At 40.1% G+C, this 24,938-nt stretch overlaps 1 protein-coding gene across 1 annotated transcript in view; it reads right to left on the bottom strand.

Annotated features, from left to right (window-relative positions):
* Positions 1-24,938, bottom strand: part of CSTF3 (cleavage stimulation factor subunit 3) — a 77,056-nt gene that overhangs the window by 14,889 nt on the left and 37,229 nt on the right. The window contains exons 4-5 of the mRNA XM_067532102.1: positions 1,872-1,904; positions 1,295-1,392 (exon numbers count right to left, since the gene is read on the bottom strand). Coding sequence (XP_067388203.1) covers positions 1,295-1,392; positions 1,872-1,904 — 131 coding nt within the window. The remainder of the gene's footprint in view (positions 1-1,294; positions 1,393-1,871; positions 1,905-24,938) is intronic.

Raw genomic sequence — 24,938 nt, 5'->3', positions numbered from 1 at the left:
GGTTTTTTTAAATTTTTCAGGAATCAACCACTTGCTTCCTCCTCTCCTCATCAAAAATTCTCTCTCACTTCTTCTATCTTCCCACCTCCCTTTTCATCCTCTTCCCCATACATTTTATCACTGAAAATAAGATGACAAAGGGGGAAAACAAATACCAAAATATTATAATTTTCATTTTTTCCACTGAATTATTTTTAAATGAAAATTTCTGATTTTCTTTATGAAATACATTTACAATTTTTAACAGGCTCAGTAATGAGTATGTATAGCTTGACTAACTGATGATTATGTGGGGAGAACATGAAAAACAACCTATAGCTACTTACAAGGTATAAAAACTAAGGCCATGTCTACACTACTGGCACTACAACAGCACAGCTATGGCACTACAGCTATGCCACTATAGCATGTTAGTATAGACATTTCCTGCAGTGTTAGAAAGAGTTTTTTCATTGGTGTTGCTGATCCACCTTTCTGATCAGTGACAGCTAGGTCCACAAAAACATTATTCATTAACCTGACCACATCTACACCAGCGGTTAAGTAAGTTTAATTATGGTGCTCAGGGGCGTGAATTTTTCAAATCTTTGTGTTCTGTTGCTATATTGACCTAACTTGTAAACATAGGCCAAAGTTAAGGATGGAGAGGAATTATTTTGTGCGGTTATGCAAGGGTATAAGCAGGAGAAATGGGATGAAATTAAGGAAAGAAATGTTTAAGATGAATATCCAAAAATTCTTCCTGACACCATGATGTATTAAGTTCTAGAATGGTCTTCCCAGGCTTTGTCTAAACTAGACTTCTTCAGTTGTTCCCACGTCAAATATTGCATCTTGATTAAAGCTAACGCTTGAGCTGTATTACTTGATCATCAATCCTGGTCTACAGAAGGCTAAAGGGGCTTCTATTATTTGTCCCCATTGACTGGGCAATTTAACATCAGATTAGACCAGCCAATAGATAATGTATGTTAGGGAACAATTCCTCACTGATAGGGAGATGGACAGGACAATCTAATGGGTCTTTTTCATCTCTAACTTCTCTGGTTGTCTCAAGGAAGCCACTTTATCTGCTATCTTATGTGGAGCATAAGCATAGCAACTGCCTACCAGAAAGAATCAAGGACTGCATCAGAAACACAGAACAGGAGATATCTTATAAACCTATTATGATCAGCTCTACAAGCTCAGAGCCAGGTTTGTCAAGATAGAACCCATGTTCAATGCCTTGTAAAGAAAAAGAGATTCACCATAAAAACTAAATAAGAATTTGGAACAAACCATTCTTACTTACTTGTAACTGGGTAGCTTCCCCTTGGTTTCACGTACATACGAAAGGTAACACTTCCATAAATCGATGTGTAGCACTTTCATAAGACATCTCTGAAACAACTGTTAATATATGGATTTGTGTGTTATATATATATGTGATCAGGAATCCAAGAACAAAAATTAGATTTTTACTTTTATTTCTTTGAGAGCTTCAATTAAAGCCTCCTCTGTTATTCTGAGCTGAAATTTATTAGAAAGAATAACCCAAATTGCCCACTGATTTGGTAAGATTATCTTCATGTTATGTAGTGAGAACTGGAGAGGTGTAACGTGCAGGACAATTATTCTAGTGACCCCACTGATTATAGTGTGTTGACAGCAATGAACCCCACTTTAGTGACCATACTTCTAAGGTATCCTTGGATAAACTGGATAGAAAAATATACAATGCAAGCTGCAGTTCTTTCCAATCTACTACCTTAGCCTAACAGGAAGATAACTAATCTCCTTATACATATATATTTCATATTTAAGGTCCTTAGAATTTAAAAAAAAAAAAAATCCTAAAAATTACATATAGAATTTATGATAGGACTCACCTTTTCTACTTTGTCATAATTTTTTGCTTTAATCTATAGGGAAGCAGAAAAGAATAAATACATTAGAAAAATCTATTTTCAAAGTAAGAGTAAATTTTATATACACAGTGGTGAAACAGTTTAATTTATCTCCTTTGTCTAAACTAATAATTAGTCATAGTCCAGTGCTCTATCCACTAGGTCAGACTGCCTTCCTGTATTTCAACACAACACTGCAAATTTATTATTTATTGTATAAGAAGCCTCTATTTCTCTTTCTGTTCTGATTTTTCTGTTTTTAGGGACAAGTCTTAGTTCCACTGAAGTCAAACAGAGGTTTACTTCATTGACTTCCAACAGGACCAGAATTTTGGCCTTAATAAGTATCTTTACTTATATTCTGTATTGGAAGTCAAATTTTCAAAGATGGACACTTACTTTAAGTGCTAAATTGTGGACTTAAGTGCACAAAACAGATACTGGTTACCTCTGTGCCCATCAGACCATCCAGGTCAGATCCTGGGCACCCCAACCCTTGTATGAATATTGATCTAAATGGGTCATTTAATTTATCAATCCACTATAGCATTTGAATGATGTTCTGTAACGTATTGCTGGCAAACATTAATACATTATGCTTAAAAGTGTATTTCTCAGGATAAACCTCTTGAAATGTTCAAACAAGAGTTGGCTGAATAATAAAAAGTATTCTTGAGTAAAACTAGTAAATTCAGCTCTCTCATTTGTTGAGTCATGTTATTTATCATATTGCAAGTATGTTTGCAAATTCTACAAAATGTCAGCAGCAAGTGATTATTCATCTCAACGCCATAACAGAAGTGTGTTATTTCCCTGTAAAAAGTTTCAGTCATCCAATTAGAAAACACAAACATCCAGGTATTTATGTGACCAATCATTCACTAACTGAACCTAATTTCTGAGTAGTCATAGTGAAAAGTTTGCAAACAACCCAAAGGCTAAAACTTATTTGGTTACATTATTCAATAAATATTTACAAATAATAAATATATTAGAAAAATTAAGGATCAGTTTGTAAATGTTCACAAACAGAGAAAGAGCTAAATTTGCCAATAGTTTTATGTGAAAGGAATTTGCTCTATAGTATAGAATGAAATCCTGCTTTCCTATCACTTATGGAATCAGTCTTATACTACTGGGAAATGACTGTAAACTACCAAAACCGTAAACCCAAACCAGCACAGTATAGCAGTAAGTGATCTCTATGTAAGGCTGCTAATGACCAGCTGGGTTAACAGCCTTCAGTTTCACCTTGGACTGCCTATTCCACTGGCCAGGAAAAAGTGTTCCTGGTCAATATTTATGAAGTAAACTACAACAGAGGGAAAAAAATTATACTGCTGCAGTTCCCAAAGGCCCAATCAGGATCAGGGCCCTGTTGTCCTAAGTACTATCTAAACATATAAAGGCCCTGACCCAAAGAGAGGAAAAAGAATAGAACTCTACAAAGAAGTTGCAGAGAAACACACCAGCTGCTTTTCACAAGTAACATGGAGACCATCTGTAACCTCTAGTAAATTTTGAAAAAGTTGAAATATTTATTATAAATAACTGATAGTCCTGCAATAAATACATAGTTGAATTCTGATAGACCTACTGATAGCTTAACTGAACTGCAGTATTAGTCTGTGACAAAACAGATCCTCTCAAGTTTATTACAGCCCTATATTCATGCTGTACACAATTAGCCCATAATTACTACAAATATAAAATCAAAAGACAAAGGTCTCATCTAATTTTTAGCCCATTTGCTCCCACGTAGCTGTCACTCACATATGTTTTATTATTAGTTCTCTGGCTGGAAGTTCACAAGGCTAATGAACAAACTAAGTTGTGCATGTAAGTCATCCCAACATCTTCATATAAAAGTTCAGCTTGTTATTAAAATTCCCTCCTATTATAGAAGCCATCTCAGGAACTGCAGCCTCTGTTTAGCTTTATATTCTTATCAAACTAACTGGGATAATGTATGAACCTGTGACTTTGATTTTGTTTAAATGCTTAAATGTCTAGTTGTCATTTCTGTCTTCCAGCTTTTTTGCAGAAACATACTGAATGCATTTCTGAATGTTCCGTTTATGTCCTTAAGTATCTAGCTGGAATGTGTACTTTGTCTTCTCAGGAGATGGAGTGTCTACTCCATATCTTTACCACTTCCATGGCTGATTATTGTACTACCCTTTCCCCTGGTTTACCAGACAATTTATACAAAAGGCAGCTGCTAGCTTTTTTCTGAGTCACTGATGGTTTTCCAAGCCACTGAGCCAACTTTATGCTATTTTGCCAATATTCAAAGACATGGCTCACAAATCCCAGGAGGAATGCAGAACTACGAAAGAGGTCAGAGAGCCCTTTCCCTTTAATTTATACGAACATCTCCACCCCCAGAACAGAGCACTAAATAAATTAACCAGCATCTTTGACTTATTTGTGAATCTGGTAAAAAAGGCAGCTGTACCATCAACTCCAAGGGATAGAACCATAATTCCACAAAGCTGACTGCTAATGAACAGTAACTGTCAAACAGTATTATAATATCTTATGTAAGGAAATGAAAGCCGACTCTTAGCCATAGACTTCATGAAGTCTGATTAGACATCCAGGGTACTGGCTCCATCAGATGAACTCTATAATTAAACTGAGGGAAACACAGAGTAAATAATGAGTAATAGTTTCATCTTTCTAAGATTAATGCTATGAAGGAATCTTCCCCATGAAAGAAAGGAGAAGGAAAATCAGCTACTTCCAGAATTCATCCTGTGGAGCCAATATATTTCCATGCATATTTAAACACTTACTAGAAACACATGGGACTGATCCATTGACACCCAAGTAAATATTATTCTAAAATTAGCTACAAAAGCTTGCCCATATCCCATGAACAAAAAAAACGGTTACTTATCTTTCGTAACTGTTGTTCTTTGAGATGTGTTGCTCATGTCCATTCCAAGCAGGTGTGCACACGCTGCATGCACAGTTGTCAGAAGGTTTTCCCCTCAGCGGTACCTGTTGGGTCCATGTACGTGCCCCCTGGAGCGGCGCCTCCATGGCGCTATATACAGGGCCCTGCGCTTCTCCAGTTCCTTCTTGCCGATCGGCTCCAACAAGAGGGGAAAGCGGGTGGGTCTTGGAATGGACATGAGCAACGCATCTCGAAGAACAGTAGTTACAAAAGATAAGTAACTTTTTTCTTCTCTGAGTGCTTGCTCATGTTGATTCCAAGCAGGTGACTCCCAAGCAGACCAACGGAGGAGGGGTTGGAGCGCGCGAGATAGCTAACTGGAGCACTGCTCTACCAAATGCTGCGTCATCCCTAGCATGCTGGATAATGGCATAATCCGAAGTGAATGTGTGTATGGATGACAATGTTGCAGCCCTACAAATCTCCTGTGTGTGAATATGTGCCAGGAATGCTGCTGCTGAAGCCTGAGCCATAATGGAGTGCACTGTCAGAGCTGGAGCTGGCACCTTGGCTAGGTCATAGCAGGTCCTAATACAAGAAGTGATCCACGATGAAATCCTCTGAGAAGACACCGAGAGGCCTTTCATCCTATCTGCTATGACGATGAAGAGCTGGTTCGATTTATGAAAAGGTTTAGTTCTCTCTATATAGAACGCCAGTGCCCATCTGACATCCAGGGAGTGGAGACTGCGCTCCCTGCTACTGGCATGCGGCGTTGGGAAAAAACACTGGCAAGAAAATCTCCTGACTTGTGTGAAAATGGGAAACTACCTTGGGCAGGAAAGCCAGGTGTGGACGCAGCTGCACCATATCCTTGTGGAACACTGTATACGGGGGCTCTGAGGTCAGCATTTTGAGTTCAGACACTCTCCTTGCCAAGGTCATAGTGACGAGGAAGGCTACTTTCCACGAGAGTACAATAGTGAACACGTAGCTAAGGGCTCAGATGGAGGGCCCATCAACTTATTGAGCACCAGGTTAAGACCCCATGCCGAGATTGGACGATGTACCGGAGGATAAAGTCTTTCTAAGCCCTTGAGGAAGCAGGACACCATAGGGTTGGCAAATATCGAACGACCCCCTACTCCCGGGGCGAAAGCGGAGATCGCCACCAAATGCACCTTCACAGATGCAGCTGCTAAACTTCACTGCTTTAAATGCAGTAGGCAATCCAATATAAGAGGCAGCGGAGCCTGCACTGGAGGAGTGCCTATCTGTGCTGACCACACCAAGAACCTTTTCCATTTGGCTAAGTACACCACTCTGGTGGATGGCTTTCTACTGCCAAGGAGGACCTCCTGCACTTGCTCCGAGCATGTCACGACCTCTCTAGGGTTCAACCACGCAGCTTCCACACCGTGAGATGAAGCGACTCTAGGCTGGGGTGATGCAGCTGACTGTGGTTCTGCATGATCAGATCCGGAACCAGTGGCAGGGCAATCAGGATGTCTACAGATAGCTGCAGCAGCGTTGTGTACCAGTGTTGCCTGGGCCACACTGGGGCTATAAGTGTAACTGAGGCCCTGTCTCTCCTGATTTTCAGGAGGACCTTGTGAAAGAGGAAACAGTGGGAACGCATAGTACAGGTGATAAACCCAGGGAAGGAGGAACACATCTGCCAGAGAACCCAGGCTGTGTCCCAGGTAGGAGCAGAACTGGTGACACTTGGAACATGCTCTCCTGTCTGTTCATATAAAACATCGCCTTGGTGTTGTCCGTCATCACTGATGCTCCCTTTCCTTCCAGATGAGATTGGAAGGCCTAGCAGGTCAACTGGATAGCCCGTAGTTCTTTGACACTTATGTGAAGCGACAGCTCCTCTGGGGACCAAAGACCTTGAGTCCTCAGTTTGTCAAGATGTGCTCCCCACCCCAAGGCCGAAGTGTCTGTAACCAGCACCACCGACGGCTGCAGTCTGGCAAACGGAACCCCCTTGCACACTTGACGAAGGTCGAGCCACCACTGGAAAGATTCCAAGACCTGCGGTGGGAGAGACACACCACCTTGTCCCTGTGGGGCCAGCTACAACTGGAGAGGTCTGAATCACAGCCTCACATGCTGGATCATGTACACACAGGAGGCCCTGTGGCCTAGAAGTGTTAGGCAACTCCGAACCATCATGGTGGGAAAATTGCTGAAGTTTCTTATTATGGAGTCCATAGTCTGAAAATGAGACTCTGGCAGCAGAGCCCTCGTTTGTACTGAGTCCAGGACTGTTCCTATGAATTCTATCCTCTGCATGGGTGCTAGCGTTGATTTGCTCACATTCAGCTGAAGACCCAGATTGATGAAGGTCGACCGTATTAGGGTGACAAGAGTGTCTACTTGCTCCCTGGAGCGGCTCTTGACCAGCCAGTTGTCCAGATATGGGTACACTTGGACACCTCATCTCCTCAGGAAGGCAGCAATCATGGCTATGCATTTGGTAAAGATTCTCGGAGCTGCCGAGAGGCCAAACAGAAGGACTGCAAATTGATACTGATTGCATCTTACCACAAACCTGAGGAACCTCCTGTGGGAGAGTATTATTGAAATATGAAAATAAGCATCTTTTAGGTCAAGGGCAGCATACCAGTCTCCTGGATCCAGAGAGGGAATGATCAAGGCTAGGGAGACCATGCGGAATGTTAGCTTCTTTATGAACTGGTTGAGATTCTGCAGATCGAGGATGGGCCTGAGCCCCCCTTTTGGCTTCGGGATCAGGAAATATCTGGAGTAAAACCCCTTTCCTCTTAGTTCCTGAGGAACCTCTTCTACTGCTCCGGTGCAAAGTAGTTCCTGCACCTCTCATATAAGAAGTTGCTCATGAAAGGGGTCTCTGAAGAGGGACAGAGAAGGGGGGGTGGGAGGATGAAGTAGAACAAAACTGGAGGGACTATCACACTTCTACTGTGCACAAAATCCATCTGTCCTATGTTATTCGGGCCCAAGCGCGGTAGAAATGGGATAAACGGTTTTGGAAAGGGGAGGAACAGGATCCGGTAGCTGTCCTGGAGTGTTGCTCTTGGGCGCACCCTCAAAAATTTTGCTTTGGCCCTGGTGGCTGTTTGCCTGAGCCTCTGCCAGGGTTGGGCGGCTGGGGCGTTCTGCATCTATTTTTTCTGCCCCTCTTTCTGAGATGTTCTGCTGAGGATGAGATGGGTAGAATCTCTAGCCAGACTGGGGCTTAAAATGCTCCTTTGTGTGGAAGGTGTTTGGAGCCCCAAAGATTTTAAAATTACCGTAGGGTCCTTGAGGCTGTGGAACTTGGAGGTTGCTTGCTCTGAGAATAGCCCCGCTCCTTCAAAGGGCAGATCCTGGATGGTGGACTGGACCTCAGGTGGGAGGCTTCTTCTCATAGCAAGTCCTGAAGCCATAGTCCTTGATGTAGAGTCTGCTGCCTCTAATGCGGCCTGTAGTGATGTCCTGGCTACTGCTTTACCCTCTTCCATCATGGCCCCCAAACTTTGTCTTGGAATTAGTTGGAAAGAGGTCTTTGAACTTCACCATCATGTCCCACATGTTGAAGTTGTATCTGCTGAGAATCACAGTGATTTGCAGCTGAAAGCCTCCAATGGAGTATACCTTCCTCCTGAACAGGTCAAGTCACTTTGGCTCCTTTGAGTTAGGTGTTGGGCCCTGCTGACCCTGCCTCTCCTTTTTGTTTGCTGCAGATACAATAAGCAAACCAGGTTCAGGGTGAGTAAAAAGATACTCATGCCCTTTAGAAGGGGCGAAATACTTCCTCTCTATCCCCTTGGCTATGGGTGGGATAGAGGCCAGTGTCTGCCACAGTGTCTTTGTTGTGGACTGGACCATTTTGATTAGAGGCAGAGCCACCCTTGAAGGACCCTCCGGTGTCAAAATGTCCACCATTGGGTCCACTGACTCATAGACCTCCTCTACCTGTAGACCTAAGTTTTGGGCCACCCTTCTCAAAAGTTCTTGGTGGGCCCTACTGTCCATGGGGATATGGGTGGTTGATGTCCCTGATACCGCCTCATCCGGGGAGGAAGAAGAGGACACCCTGGGTCCAATATCAGTCTCAGGAATGTCATAGGTACTAGGGTCCTCCCTGCCCAGGATCTCTTTACTGGTGTCGAGGCCTGTCTGGGTGCTGGGTTCCTCTTTGGCACTGTGCACCACATCAGTTTCCATGGATGGAACTGTCTCCTTGCGCCCGCCAACCTCAGTGCTTCATGGCAGGGTCCTATGCTCCAGGGTGCCAGCCACTTGGCTTGCCAAGGCAACCGAATAAGGACCTCTAGACTGCGACCCTTGGGCTTGGTGGTACGCCCATGGGGTCGGGAAGGGCCATTGCTGGGGCATCTGCCATTGGATAGGTCAACATCCAATGGGGGGGTGCCTATCCCTTATCCTCTTTGTAGTGGGGCCTCCCTGACCTGCACCTACTCTGCTTCGAGGTGCCAGAGTCTGCCTCTCAGTCTGATGATCTGGACTCTGATCACGGAGACCAAGGTGGCAACGAGCGCGACGTGATCGCCGAACGGTGCCGAGGCACGGGGGATCTGTGCCGAGGAGAGGGTGATGGGCACCGAGGTGCGAGTGACCAGCACCAAGGAAAGGGCAATCAGTGCCTCAGCGAGGGTAATTGGTGCGGTATCACTGGGGGCTTACTTCTAGATGGCGCCACAACTTGCGGTACTAGTCTGGCACCCTCTCTCCGGAGAGTGCTGTTATGGTAATCAGGTCCCACGCCACCTTCAATGTGTCCAGCAAGGGGGGGGGGAGATCCAGTTCTTCCACCTCGCTCTCCTTCACCAGGGATCCCACGCTCACTGGGCTCATAGGTGCTCTCTGCGGCCCCCCTTGCGCCGAGTGCATTTGGGGGCGCGATGGACCAGTGTCCTTTCCAATAGGCTGCACAATAAGTGAGCATCCCCTGTCTGACCTGTGCTTCTTACGGGACATCAGTGAATGGGAGCGGTGCTGAACCAGTTTTGAGACACCCTCTGGGCTGAGGTCGTCTTCAGCACCTGGTCTCTGATGGATGCCGGGATACTGTGCACTGATGCACCGGGTACGGAGGTTGCAGCCGAAGAGCTGCCTCCAGGAGGATCTGCTTGAGGTATGCGCTCCTCTCCTTTCGGCTTCTTGGGCGGAAACTTTTACAGATCCTGCAGCCATCTGTCTGGTGCAACTCCTAGGCACTTGAAGCAGGAGATGTGCGGGTTCACCTTTCAGCATAGACTTATGGCAGGATCCTCAGGGCTTGAAGCTTTGGGCCTGAGGGAGAGGAGTCCCAAAGACAGGGAGGCCCCTTAACTGACACTTATCTGTAGAATTATGTAACTGGAAAACACTAACTAAACTATCTATCTAACTATTTACAGGAACCGCAAAGAATGACATGGGGAATGCTTGCAGAAGCAAAAAGACTGAAGCTCCAATGACCGTCACGGGCAGTAAGAAGGAACTGAAGAGGCAGCGGGTCCGCAGGGCCCTAAGGAGAGCACCATGGAGGCACCACTCAAGGGGCGCCTACACTGACCAGATGGGTACTGCTGTGGGAAAAACCTTCTGCATGCACACCTGCTTGGAATCGACATGAGCAAGCCCTCAAAGAAGAACAAACTATTTTAACTGAGAGCATTAGCTCCAGCGAACTTCCTGTGACTCATGGCACCTTGTCAAAGGCACAAAAACCAAATTGGTTGCATCTATATTAACAAACCAATTTCAACATTAATATTTCTTTGCAAATTTTACTTAAAGTGTCAACTCCTTTCATAATTTTTAAAGGCTATAAATAAAGAAGAGATATTAAGGAGATCAGTAAATCCTAATCCTGATTTTGACACAGGTCAATGACAGCACATCACCTTTGCAGTTTGAATGTGGCACCTGTTCCCTGCTTAATACTGGATCCAACTTAAGGTCCTGATTTTTCATACTTTCAGTGTGCAGGAACACATCAATTGTAGGATTGCCTTCTTCCCTGACCAGATCCTGTCAGCAGAAAAGATACTGAAGCTGACTCTACAGAAACTGAGATTTGCAAGCGCAGGAGATCTGGCTCTCTCAGTATCTGCCCCATAGCTCTGGAACTTCTTTTCCACAAAATACCAGTTGGTCATAGCTCTCTTGAACTTAAGAATGAAATGTAATATTGCTCTCATAACACTTTATTTCATCCAATAACTGCCCAGTGAAACACACACCCAAGTAACAGTCCCACAGCACTGCACAAAAAAGGATAGCAAATATAGTCTTACTGACTGCTTTAAGTAAATTTGTTTAAGGCTACACTTACAGGGCAGGATGAGCTATGTTCAGGTCCATAGACTAGAAGCCACTTGGGCACATGCGGGCTAAATTTACATAGATATACTAAGCTATTAGCACAGTCACTCCTTAAAGTAAAAAGGAGAAAGTCTGCACATGCAAGTTCCATCTGTACTAGTAAAAAATATGCCTGCAATAAAACAATGATCCTTAAACCTACAGGACAAAAGGAATTAAAATTACTTAGCTTGAACAGCTAAAAGAGTAAAGTACTCTGCCCCTGAATTTCAGGCTTATCCATTGCCATCATCTTGATTCTCCTTGAAGATTTAAGGCCACTGCTTATCCAGGCTTATGAAATGTATACATCATTTTACCATCATTTAGTTAACACTGTCTCATACAGCAGTGCATATTTCAGATCTTTCACTCTTTTTATGGCTCTTGTTTATTTATAGTCATTAAACATTATGGAAGGGGTCAGACTTAAATAGAAAATGTGCAAAGATTTGCATTCTTTTATTTTGTAACTGGAGAAAAAAGTCCTGGAATATTTAAAAACAAAAGCAATCAAAGAAAACAGTTCCCACTGTAAATCCCATTGCTCTTGTTTTTTCAGTGCTTTCAAAATGTTTACCTTTTAGCCGTGGAACCACAAGATAAAAGCTCTTGGCTTTTTCCCATTCTCCAGGAGGAGGTGGTAGGAACCCATTAGGACACAAGGGACAAGGTCTGTTTTAACGTACTTTCATTCTTATTTTAAAACACCAGGAAGACAGGTTTTAAAAGAGCTTGTAGGAGGAGGGCCTTCTAGCTTTGCAGAAGGCCACGAATAAACATTCCTATTTATGCACTCTATTACCTCCCTTTCATTTTGCTTCCACAGACAGAGAAACAGGGATTTTGGATCAAGTATTGAAGCAAATATTATTTTTGGGTCTAAGATTTTAACAGCTGCATCAGAGGTTTTATTTACCCTTGCAGCCTCTTGCAATTTACCTGAATCACTCTCTCCTGCTGAATCCTCCTCTGAGCAGAGTCTAGGCTTCCATTTATTCTCCCTAGCCTTGGAAAAGTTCTGTCTCTTCTTTACTGAAGGCCAGTTTTTTTCATATTTAGTGGCCAGTAGCACTTCAGGGACAACCTTTATCGAGAAGGTAGTTTATTTTCTTCATTCATTTGGAGGGAATATATTCCTTTACAAGCAAGACAAGGGGCAGAAGTTGGACTAAAATATTTCCTACTCCATGTTGGTATAGGGACCCTAACACAGAGTCTTGCAATAATCCTGTTCTTTTGAGGGTCCCCACATTTTCCAGCAACCTGATTCCCATCCCCTTTATTCCTGACCATTTGGACATAAATTCAGGAATGAAGAGAGTTCCTTGAGCTCTGAGAATTCAAATCATAAAAGTGTTACAGAAGAAATCTAAAAAAGTAAAGACTGTGGGCCTGACTCTGCACTGCCTTGAGCTCTACGCAGTCATTTACATCTGTACAGTGAATGTAAAAACTAGAACAGTGGGATTTACAATCTCTTTGCACAGGCATAGATGATTGCACAATAGGGTAACCAGATAGCAAGTGTGAAAAATCCAGACGGGGCTGGAAGGTAATAGGCGCCTATGTAAGAAAAAGCTCCAAATATTGAGACTGTCCCTATAAAATCGGGATATCTGGTCACCCTACTGCACAAACTACATATTAGTGGAAAATTAGACACTACGATCCCACAAGAGTATGTTTTTTACACACAAAGTGCACAACATATTCATCTCCCTTTCTACACCTCCATAGAGGATTACGCATTTTGATGCACCCAAGAAATACGTAATAAAAAAGCAGTTGGCCTCAGAAGAAGGCATTTACTGCTCTGACAGGCAACTTAACATTTAACAAAAGAAAACTTAAAAAGCAAATGTGTCCCTGCTACCACAGGCCACCTATAACCTCTATAATAAGAGGCTGATTCAGTCTAGCATACCTACTTCCACTTTCTCACAGCCTCTTCTAGTTGGAACATTATGATGTTTGCATAAGTTCTCTTAAAAAAGTGTATCATGACACTTTTTACAATTATTTTAACAGATTTCATCCTATTTTTTAAATTGAGAATGAAGGGCATAACTTAATAGCTTTAAAATTCTCCATTGTTTGTAAAGTTTGGGAGTCTGAAAAGGACATCTTTATGTTTTGGGTCAAATCTTCCAAAGTGCTAAGCAGCTCCAGGAAGTGATGAGTGCCCTCAACTCCCATTAAAGACAATTGAAAGTGAGAACCCTCAGCATCTCCAAGGAGGTCTTGCAGGATCACATCCTTTGTCCTCTTCCATTAAACGAACACCAATTTTTTACTCTTGTTTCTAATGCAGGAGAAACCCACATACTTTGGTTCTATTTACTTCTACTTATTAATGTAGACTCTTCATCGAAATCAGCAGAAACCGACACCATTCCTAGAGCTGAGAATACAAATTAACTTCTGCCCCTGCTCCCCATAAAAAGGGGCACAAAACATTTTATTTAGATTCCAAAAGGAATCTAAAAATTGAAATTTATATTTAAAGTATAACATCTAATGTAGTCCACCGTTATGTCACTAACTAATTTAATCAGAAATAGTCACTAGTTTTGTATGCACTCATGTGCAGGACCAGCCCCATTTTCTGCATGCCCAAAACAATATAGGCAGCAAGGGGAACTCAGGACAGATGCTCGTCAGCTGGATCCTGTCACCTGTGACGAGCCATGAAAAGACTTTCACAGGTCCTCTGTGACTTATATTGTCAACAGGAATAACCAGGCATAGTTGAAAGAACAGTAGGTGCAGTCTGTACCTGCCACGATCGAGGCAGGAGTCCCAACATACAGCCTGCTAGTCACATGACTCCTACACTCAGTATAAACGGGCTGGGCCCAGGGCTGATCTCACTAACTGTGCTTTGGTAGCTTCTTATTACTACAGCAACAGGTTATGGGGCATGTGCCTGTTGCTTGGCAACAGCCAAAATCTGACCACTAAAATCCCAAGGGGCAGTATTAGCCATCAGATTATAAACATATTACTTTTGGACCCAAAGTACTTGAACAAGCCCTTTAAAAAAAACTTTTTGAAAAGATAAAAGCTATACAAAGCTACACGGGGCAAGTTTATTCTGTTATGCATAGGTTACTGCTGTTTGAAGGGAGCTTTCCACTACATGAATTGCAGCTCATCACACAAATGCTGTCCCTATGATTGACTAACACTCAGAGTCCAGTGCACAGTGACTACATCTGCAGAGCTGACAGTTTTATAAGAAAGCTAGTCCACTGTATTTCTGACATATGCTGATTATATTTAAGCGTTATTAGGGATGGTATCTGACAAAAAAGTAAGCTCTCGGGTAAATCCTACTACCACTGAGAGTTGCAGCATTGATCTCAGTGGGATCAGGATTTCAACTCCCCTTTTAAAAAAACCTTCTCTGTTTTTAATAAGTCCTTGAAATGCTGCAACTGAATTCTTTCCTTAGGAAAAAATACCAGCCCTGACTATCATCAGTTTGTTGTTAGATCATTAATATAGGATTGCTGTAATTGATTAAAAGGCATAATGGGGACAAGATACTACCCCCTTCTGACTCAGTCAACATGCTTTGTGCCACTGGGAAGGTTGGGGGGGGGGGGGGGGGGGGAAAGAAGAATGGCCACATCACCTGTACTGGAGATTCCCCTAACGAGGTACAGTCACCAAGAGTACCGGAGATGGCATAGTCAGTTCCACACCCCCACCCCTATGGCTTCAGGGGCATGTCAGGAGTGGGGGACAGGACATAGCCAGAGCACACGCTGGCTATCCCAAGCAGAAATACTTCACAGCAGGACCTAAGCTGCTCTAACCTGTGTCAGGCTGGGGAAGGCATAAAACCATTTTTATACCTCAAGATAAGGAAGTCATAACCAACTCCCTGATTGCTTCCCCCAGGGTGTACTTCACTGAGACTGGGCGCAGACGAGAATCCAGGTTTAATATATTGTGTGAAAAATCAACATATAATATAAAGGTAAAAAGTTTGTCACACTTTGGACCAGACACTACAAATCTCAACAAACCCTTTAAAATGCTTTCTACTTCTTTAAACATTTTGAAGATAGAGGCAGCCTATTTTGCTTCAAGCAGCAGTGGTATACAAGTTTACAGCATGAGAATCCAACAGCTCCAATATTTATTTGTATTGCAAGATTTTTTTTTAAATCTGGGTGCTACTGAGAATGAGACAAAATCCATTCAAAAGTAGTAGTATTAGAGTACACCAAAAACTTATTTTTCCTCATTAAAAATATTACAAATAAAATCAGCTAGACTTAGTGTCTGCTTCTAATCTCACATCTTACACCAATGTAACTACACTGAATTTCATTGGAGTGACTCCTGATTTACACAACTGTGAAATTAATAAATCCAAAGGGCCTGTTTTTAACTATTAGTGGGTTCTGGGTCTATTTTCCTCTCCATGCATAAGATATGAAATCTTTTAAAAATAAAAAAGTAAAGCTACTGACTGATAAACTATTTCTAATTGCATCTAGCAGAACAAGGATCAATGGGCGAGGATACCTAATGTTAATTTATCAATTCTCGGAAATAGATTCAGGAGATGATATGCATGCGAACTCTCTTACCTACCAATTATTACCATGTAAAGGACTCTGAGTTGGTGTGTAATTTACAGGCCAAAAGTGTAAATTAAAGAGGTGTAAATTAAAGTAAGGAGAGTGGTCTACTTTCATTTCCACCTTTTTACATCCTGCTTGATGCACTACACTACTGTTTTCTTACTCCTCAGGACAAGTCACGCTGTTTTGAACTCTCACATTCTTCAGCAGACCAAATGAAGAAGTGGTGTGTAAGAATGGGTCTGATTCTAATAGGAGACTAATTTGATGTAACACACGTTTGGAGGGAGGCATGCCGGAAGATGTAAATTGCAATTTAAACTCACATTTAACTTTGAGCTTTTAACCTTTAAATAATAAGGATTCTCTGATGCAGCTATTATTGTACACAATTTCAATTTTTATAGCTGTGATCCTATTTAACATTTTATCAAGATAACACTCAGGTGAGATTGAAATTAAATTTAGAAAATCAAGATCTGTTCCTTTACTGCAGCTGTGATGAAGTGGGTTACATGAAACCATTAAAGTAAAATTATATTTGGATATTAATATTTAACACTTCACAAATATTCAAAAAATTAATGCTCATATCACTTTTATGAGCTACATATTACCTCTAATTTTACTGATAGGGAAATAGAGGTAGAGAAGTTAAGTGATTTGCCCATGGACACAGGAATAGACATTAATAAAGTCAGGTTTAGAATTCTAGGGATTACTGATATAATTAATATTTCCTTTATTTATATCCTTAAAAAAAGACAAACCCTACACATTAAGCTCATCCCAAGTCTATTACCATGTGTCCCTATAATTTTTATCCTTGTCCTCCCTTCCTGTTTGTTACCTTCAATTGTTGTGTCGCTTTAGTTCAGATCATAATCTCTTCAGGACAGACAGTGTCACTTTGTATTTCTAGTTCTCAGAACTATAGAACCCAGTCTGATTGGTACACCTGGATGCTTCTGTAATAATAAGCAGAGGAGCTCCTGGCTCATAGCTCTGTGATCAGACCATCCATTATAATTAAATTTCATTTCAGATCTGTATTTCTGACATCCAATCGTAATTCTTATTCCAGTTGAATTGTTACAAAATAAACATACTATAGTATACTATGAGCTTCTTATTCTTAATCATTTTACAATCACAGGGCCAAATTTTGCCTTAAGATGTGCTTGCGCAACTTCTACTACAAAATCAACAGCAAAATTCAGCCCATAAATTATGATGCTGTAGTGCATGGTTTTTAATTAGCTTTTAAACAAGGTTATGTTATTTACAGTATGCATAGGATAAGTTCTTACACTATGTTACCTATCGAATTAAATCTCAAGACTATTATAAACACCCAACAACTCTAAATGGAAGCATGAAGATTTTTGGTTGTTTTTGAAACAGGTTTTTAGTGTTCCATTTTTGCACAAGATATTAGGTCAGTAAAAGTAGAGCATGACCCTTGAAGAAACTTCCTCAACCTCATCATCTCTTTCCTAGTTCATGCCTCCTTCTTACTGCCTCTCTAATATAAGATCTCTCCTATTTTTCTAGCCCAGTTCCTTTTATGAATGCTGTAGAAGGAAGTCCCAAATTTCCCACACAGAAAGTCTAATGTTCCCAACTCCACTTTCAAGCTCATCTCCATGCATGTGGTTGTTCTGACATCCATACCCAAAAATTTATATTCCTTCTCAGCCTGTGCTGCTGCTGGGTGTATCCTGTTCCACAATGCTTTATGGGATGAAATGGCAGAGTGGTCATGGACGGGCAGTAGTCCCAAACTGACCTTGCCTTCTAGTGGCCACAAACCATGTCATACTCCAAAAGAGTAAACCCAAGTAACATGAGAGTGGTGGAGATTTTGAAAGATATGGGGACTAGCTGGTTTCCTAATGCTTAATTTAAATGTTGTATAGTGCCACAGCAACAATATTATCCTGAAGCCAAATTTGCTATCGACTTAGTTCAGTGATAAATGTCAAACATGTCTGAAGAAATGTTGTCCCTGCACAATGAATTATCACAAACCATACTGCATATAAAACACTTTCCACTTTTTTTAAACATACTAACATGTTTCTGTATGTAATTCTAGATGCAGTACACACAAGAATATTTACACTATGTATTTATTTGAATGAGCAAACTGCAAGTCTCAATTTTTCTTTATTCAAAAACAATGAAAGTTCCATGTTAACACTCAACATTCATGCAATGTTATAGGTAAGAATTTAAATACACAAAAAACAGAAGATTTAAAGTTACTATTTCCAAAAGAAAATAATCTGGCTACACTGAATTCATCCACACATTCAACCCATGTTTGTCTCATCTACTTGTGCATTTTTCATTAAGACTGTAAAAGCTCTTTGGGGCAGGCACTGTCTTTTTACTGCCAAACTGTACATTGCATAGCACAATAGGGTCCCATTTCCTAACTGGGACATTTAGGTCCTAATGCAGTACAAATAGTAGTAGTAATAGCATACGTACTAACATTTGGCTTTGTTGAATGTTGTTTGTAGAAAAATGCTGGATTGGCTCTAGAGAACTGATGTTCTCATTTTACCCACAAACGCGTACGGCCATTGCCTATGCTGTACCTGTTTTGTGGATAAAATGAGATCAGTTCTCTACAGCCAATCCAACATTTCTGAACTGCCAAGCTTTCCTACACTGACCACCAGTAACCTTCATCTTTGACCTGCAGGATCATCTGTAAAGTAACAGGTTAGTTTGTTCTTCATGCACATTCAGTCCGTTTCCTGTCTGTTCAGACTGCCAATGTGCCACTTGGTGCCAATTCTGGTATCTCATAGGGTGAACACCTGAGATGACCAAACTCATTTCACATGGGCCAGACAGTCACCAGCCATTAACAACTTTGTCATTACCAACCTAAGTCTGTTCAATTAAGTGATGTAGAGATGAAAAGCTCTATCATGGCAATAAAGCTTAAATGGTCTCATACACTAATAAAAAAATCTGTATATGCAATATACGCAAGAGGGCTGGATTATGATTGCTCTGTTAAATAACTTTTTCCATTTTTGAATGTTTATATTCTCAACCAATTTGTTGTACTAATAAGTAATTTTATAGAGCCCAAATACATTAGATTTTTTCAGGAACTTAATTTAAATGCAGGTTTCTTAATTTCTATACCAGGGTACACAAACTACATCCTTAGAAGCCAAAAGCATGCAATGCTCTTTTTCTAGGACTTGTGTCATGTATCCATGGAAAACAAATGACATTGAAATTCTGTGGCATTCTAGGTGTGAATCAAACCCTAAATCACTATAAAATATTAGATTCCTTCACAAAGTTGTAGTTTTGACCTCCCATTAATAGAAACTTCACAGTAAGACATACTTAAGGATAATTAAGATCTAAAATTTAAGAAATGAGGGATAGAAAAAAAAGAAAGTAAAAATAGACAAAGAAAACTCCCTTTTATGTGGATCAAAGAAACATTTTCCTTAACATTGCAATAAAAATTATAGTCAAATCTCATTGATTTAGTGTAATTTTTTCCTTATTTATTTCCATTGCTTTGAAGTGAAGTCTTGCTCTGAAAATGGCTTTGTTGTGTTTTAAAGTCCTTGTCCCCTTACTGATTTCAGATCAAATTAGTTCAGCTCACATGTAAAATGGCGTTTCTTCTGTTAGTGCAAGCAATTCAATTTAGGATTATTATTTCTACTACTGTATGTACTTAGTTCTAAACCATCCATCATTGTAGTATCATATCAGCATCTGAAAGTCAAGCTGTGCTCTAACACGTGCATTATCACTAGTACAAAACAATCAGTCCCCTTTCTCTTTAGCCGTCTTGGCTCTGCAGTGTTAAAAGAACAATTTATTTTGTGTCACCCAAGGCAGCAGCAGCTGTGACTCTGCATCTACAAAGAAAGCAGAGCTGCTGAGTAAGAAAGTGCCATTATATAGTCACTTTTCTTATCATGATTATCCTTTACATTTTATAGTTTATCTTCCTGAAGGAAACATAAGATGGAGGTGTTTGAAATGAATGGGAAACCTTACTTTGCCACGCTTAGTAGATTTTTTTCTGTAATCTCATGTAAATAGTCACTTTGCATATGTTCACAATAAAAATTATTTTTAAAAGCATTAAATAAGAACATATTTTCTTTGAACATTCTCCAAAGAATTGAGAACGTGGTTTCAAATATAATGAACTATAAAAGGATGGTATTTCTGTAGAGTCAATTTACCCAATTACTATACACAAATATAGCAAAAAAAAATTGAAGAGCAGTTAGCAAAATTAGGAACTTTTTACTTCTGAACTGTGGGCCTCATGTTATCTTCTGTTGTGTGTTACAAAAAGGAGAAAATGGCATTTCATAACCTCAACCCAGCCTGCATGGTGACAAAGGAAAATCTACTTCTCTTCAGAGACCACAAAGAACATAGTGGAAATTCACTCATTAGTTACTGCTTCTTGGAATAGCAGGAAGCACCCGTATATGAGGAAAGAGAAAATGACAGTGAATGAATGACAGCATTTCTCCAAAGGGAGCCAACCTGCCCAGGGAAGGTGGGAAAAGAATAAATAAATAGTATAGAGGGGCAGAGCCTTTCCAGGAATGGCCTGGTACATAAAAGGTTGTCCTCTGCTTTTTTTCATGGATTCTTGGAAACCAAGCTCTCTACACACCTCTCTCCTTAAAGCCAAAGCAGCAGACTAAATAGAGAGAAAGGCTTTATATTGGTGTCTCCACCATCCAACACTAATCATCAGAACCCTTAGTCGGAAATTCTAAAGAGAATACATTATGCTCCATCGGAAGCTAATTTAAATCCTTCCTAGAAATGCCTATGTAAGCTAATGGTTACAAGATTTGAATAAAAGAAAAACAATTTTCAGATGACAAGTTTCTCTTTCTGCTCATAGAATCTACAGATCCGATTCAATATGCTGCTTTAACTAACCGTCTCCAGTGCAACACGGGAGGAATTAATTCAAAGTCACATATTAAAATGCAAACTTCTGAAGTATATAAATCAAGTCTGCATTCAAACATTTTGACAGAGAACTACCAACATTCAGAATCTGAGTATAGCCTAATCACCGAGCTTTAGGTGAAACACCGGCTGCTAACCTTCCTAATTACATCCACTAAAAGACAAAAAAGGGCATAACCACCTTCACTGAATCAGAAATTTCCTTCCACTAGCAGCTAAGAATATGATTTTGAATACTAATGGATTTTCTGCACATTGGGTTGTTCCAGAAGAGCTCTTCAGGAACAAGAGTGCATTGCTCCCGTTTATCTTAAGCCACTTTGAACGTGGATTATTTAAATAGAAACAAACTACGCATTCCAGAATAAAAATGTCCACAATTGTTATTCAGGAATATTGTTCAGGAGTTATTTAGGAACAGTTACTGCACTTCAAATTAACAGCTTACTTTAATCCAAATTAATTTTAAAGTGCAGGAAAGCTTTAAGGACTCATTTATGAGCTTTCTTAGAAGAATTTAAACACATGCTAGGGTGTGTATCTTGGTCACCCACCTTAGCTTTTCACATTCTACTGCAGGCTTCAGACATCACATTTGTGGTTTGGGGCCTGAAACCACAAACTGCTGAATGCCTTCTACTTCCATGGAAGTTGAATGAACATTAAGGGTGCTCAGCACTTTACAGAAAAAGGCCCACTCTTTACAGTGATTCTCTTAGAAAATGTCATACATTTCAGGGACTTCAGTCAAAAGAAACCTAAGTCTTCATGGAAAAAAAATTAATTTAAAAACAAACAAACAAAAACAACAAAACCAAAGTGATTTTCTCTTCTGGACTTTAGAAAACAAAATAATCAACAGGAAATGACACTAATTCGCTTCCCCCTAAAAACGTTATTCCTTTTTGAAAACTCTCTTCCTCATCCCATTATTTATGTTGGCTTCCTCCCCCCCCTTTCAATTTGGATAATGAAAATAGACAAGTCAGTTTCTCAGGTTCATTCTCCTCTCCTTCTAGTCTATATTTGAATCCTCACTCTCCTTCTTGGAGGCATCCTATATATTATTTTTTCTTCTAATTATCATCATGAGCTGTTGCTTGCTTATTTTTATTTCACCCATATGGCCAAATCGTTTCTTCCTCCTCCCACCCTTTGGTATATATTTTTAAGAGAAATGTATTTATGATCTGAGGTAAGTATCACATACCAATATAAAGGCAGTCCACACTCCTAGGCCAATGCACAGCTCTACTTCCCTCACCAATAGTCGAATAGTACCTAAACACAAAATAGTCCCAGTATAGCCAATGGTATTCTTGTGGAGTTAAGTACGGCTTAACATGTGTAAGGATGGCACATGCAGGCTCTCACATACAAGAGCTGTTAGAAAAATATGACAGTTTAAACACCTTTCAGTTCTCACCCTTTTAAAGTCACTTTTTCAAAAAGAACACTACCATTGTCCCCTTATCCCTCAGTCTAAAATAAAATCGTGGTGGGGTCGTTGTCCTCCATAAGTTTCTCCTCTTTCACTCCTCTTAATAGTTCCTCATAATTTATTCCCATTAAGTTAATGGTTGTTTCTCTTACAACATGGGTAAAATTGGTATCATCTAGCAAATCCAGACGTTATTAGCCTTTCCTCTATCCTACTCGAAAAAAGGTCCCCTTTAGTACTGTCTTAAGTACTAGTAGCCCTAACATAATTAAGTCATGTCCTTCTTTGCACTGATCACGTCTAGAGGCAACAGGCCCCATCAGAATTCTTTTGTTCTTATCAAATTCCTAATTGCATCTCCTCGAAATTTTTCTTTATTCTCACCCATATGTTGCTTGACATGAATCCTACTCATACCCCACCTCTTTTCAATTATTCCAGAATAAGATATATCTCCTCAATAAGCACCCACTTTTATTCATGGTTATACTATTTTTGTCAGCAGAACCAAGTCTTTTTTTATAATTAATATTTGTTGGTTATTGTCTGTCCACTATGCTTCTTGCATTAGTCCTCAGTTACTTTCCGTTCCTTGAAGATTATCTTCTCTGCTATGTTTTGTCCATTTCTTTACATTTAGTCTATTTACAGTCTCTCTTTAGGAAAATGTGTCTTGTTTTTTTTTTTTTTGGCTGTGTTACTAATTATCTGAGTTGTACCTAACTTTCCACTTTCCTCATTTTAAAAGTAGTCTTCAAAAGCCTGGCTAGCCTTGAGCCCAGGAGGCTGATTCCCTATGCACACAAGTGAAAAACTTCTATTTCTAACAGCTCCCTCTCTCAACACAAGAAATTTCTATTTCATTAAACCAAACTTCTTTCTGAGCAACAGCCTTTAATCCAACAATCTGTCTCTACAGGTCTGTAGTTCTGTAAACCTTACCCACTCTCCAGTGTGGTTAACCTAATCATCTCTGTTTCACTCCCCAGGTCATTGAATTTTTGCATGACAGCTCTGCCCTGCATACTGCTTCTTTCATTAATTTTAATGTGGGCAACTCCTTGCAACTATTCTTCCAAACTCCTAAAGCAATATACTGCTATGTTCTCCTTATCTCTATTTTATGTTATCCAATCCCTCTTCTTTCCATACAAATACCCTGATCATTGTGACCCTCCACTCACTGATCCACAACTTTCTCCAAGACTCTCTCAAATTAGCGCAGTTACCACACATTTCAACTTGGACCACTGAATCTCTCCATTTGTCCATTGAAAAATATAAAGCAAGATAATGCATGATCTTTGGATGTATTCAGATGGAAGAATCTCTTATGAACATACTAAATCTTCTCTTATCTTCCACTTCTCTCTATTCAGATTCAGTCCCTTCGTGTCTGAAATATTCCTTCATTTCAGCTGTAAGCATCTTTTGCATAAAAATGGTCAAAAAGTCTTCAACATCCCAGATGACTCATTTAAACCACCAGCTCCAACTTCTCTTTCATCTTTCTGAAGAGCTGATATTGCTTACCCCATATAGCCACCTCCAGGTCAATAGCAAACAATATTTAACATTATACACTCACTGCAGCAGACTGCCTTCCACTTGCAACAGTTAGTTTACTTTTTCCCATTTCCCTTTTCATGTCTTAACTCTATTCATTGTAGTTCCCTACTATTTCACACTCCCGATTTCTCAGTTTCTGTAATTTAATACGACAGTGAAAAGTATTAAAAAAACATGGGAGTTGTTACAGGTCTATGAAAGTATTCATAGATATTAAAACATAATTCAAACAACAAACAGACCTATTGGTATCCTTTGCAGCTGTTAGGAGGCATATCATCTTACACACATGCGTTCACAGTGCCTTTACAATCAGAACTAACACTCTAGCGGCTCACTTATCAATAGAAGGATACAATACAAGTTACATTACTATTGCAATAATAATTTTAAAAAATCAATACAGCACATATGGAATGCAAGATCTTTCTCTTAACATGTCAAGGTGCAATGGGATGCATTAAAGACTGAAGATCTTTTTTACACGTTGGTCAGACCACTAAGCGTTTTAAGTTAATTTTAAGATTGTGGCACAAAAGCAAGAAAATTAAAAAATAAGATGGATACATTGTACTTATCTAATTTCATTGGGCCTAAATAATGAAGGGCCAGACTGGTGAAACAGGTAACGTACTTTAAAATGTACACACCTTATGAGGCAATATCTGAAAGACGTGTTTAGAACCAAGTGCCAATTATTCTAACTCAGTTTCATTAAGTTTTGCATATATATTTTCCTTGATCTGTCTGAACACTGAAAAATCCTCTAGTTTACTTTTGAATTAAAGAATACAAGAGAGGAAAATTGTTTGTTTAGAAATACCAATTCTATGCAGATCTAGTTAAGATTAAACTGATGACTTTTTTTTTAAATTCATGTTACTGGAGTGCATCTCTTCAGGTCCAGTTACTTTAACCTTACAGTATATCAAGGATACAAATTAGAGAAGTATAGCCTAGACGACCCTACTACAAGATGGGTGCACAACTAGTTGGAAAAGCTTATTCAGAGTAGTTATCAATGGTTCACAATCAAACTGGACAGGCATGTAGAGTGGGGTCCCACAGGAATCTGTCCTGGGTCTGGTTCTATTCAATATTTTCACAAGTGATTTGGATAATGACAGAGTAAACTTATAAAGTTTGTGAACGACACCAAGCTGGGAGAGGTTGTTAAGTGCTTGGGAGGACAGAATTAA

This window comes from Emydura macquarii, unplaced genomic scaffold, assembly GCF_026122565.2.
Source record: "Emydura macquarii macquarii isolate MOO-44397 ecotype Brisbane River unplaced genomic scaffold, CSIRO-AGI_Emac_v2 contig_3240, whole genome shotgun sequence".
NCBI lineage: Eukaryota > Metazoa > Chordata > Testudines > Chelidae > Emydura > Emydura macquarii.
Note: the sequence above shows the minus strand (reverse complement) of the source record. Positions and strands in the feature narration are given on the sequence as shown.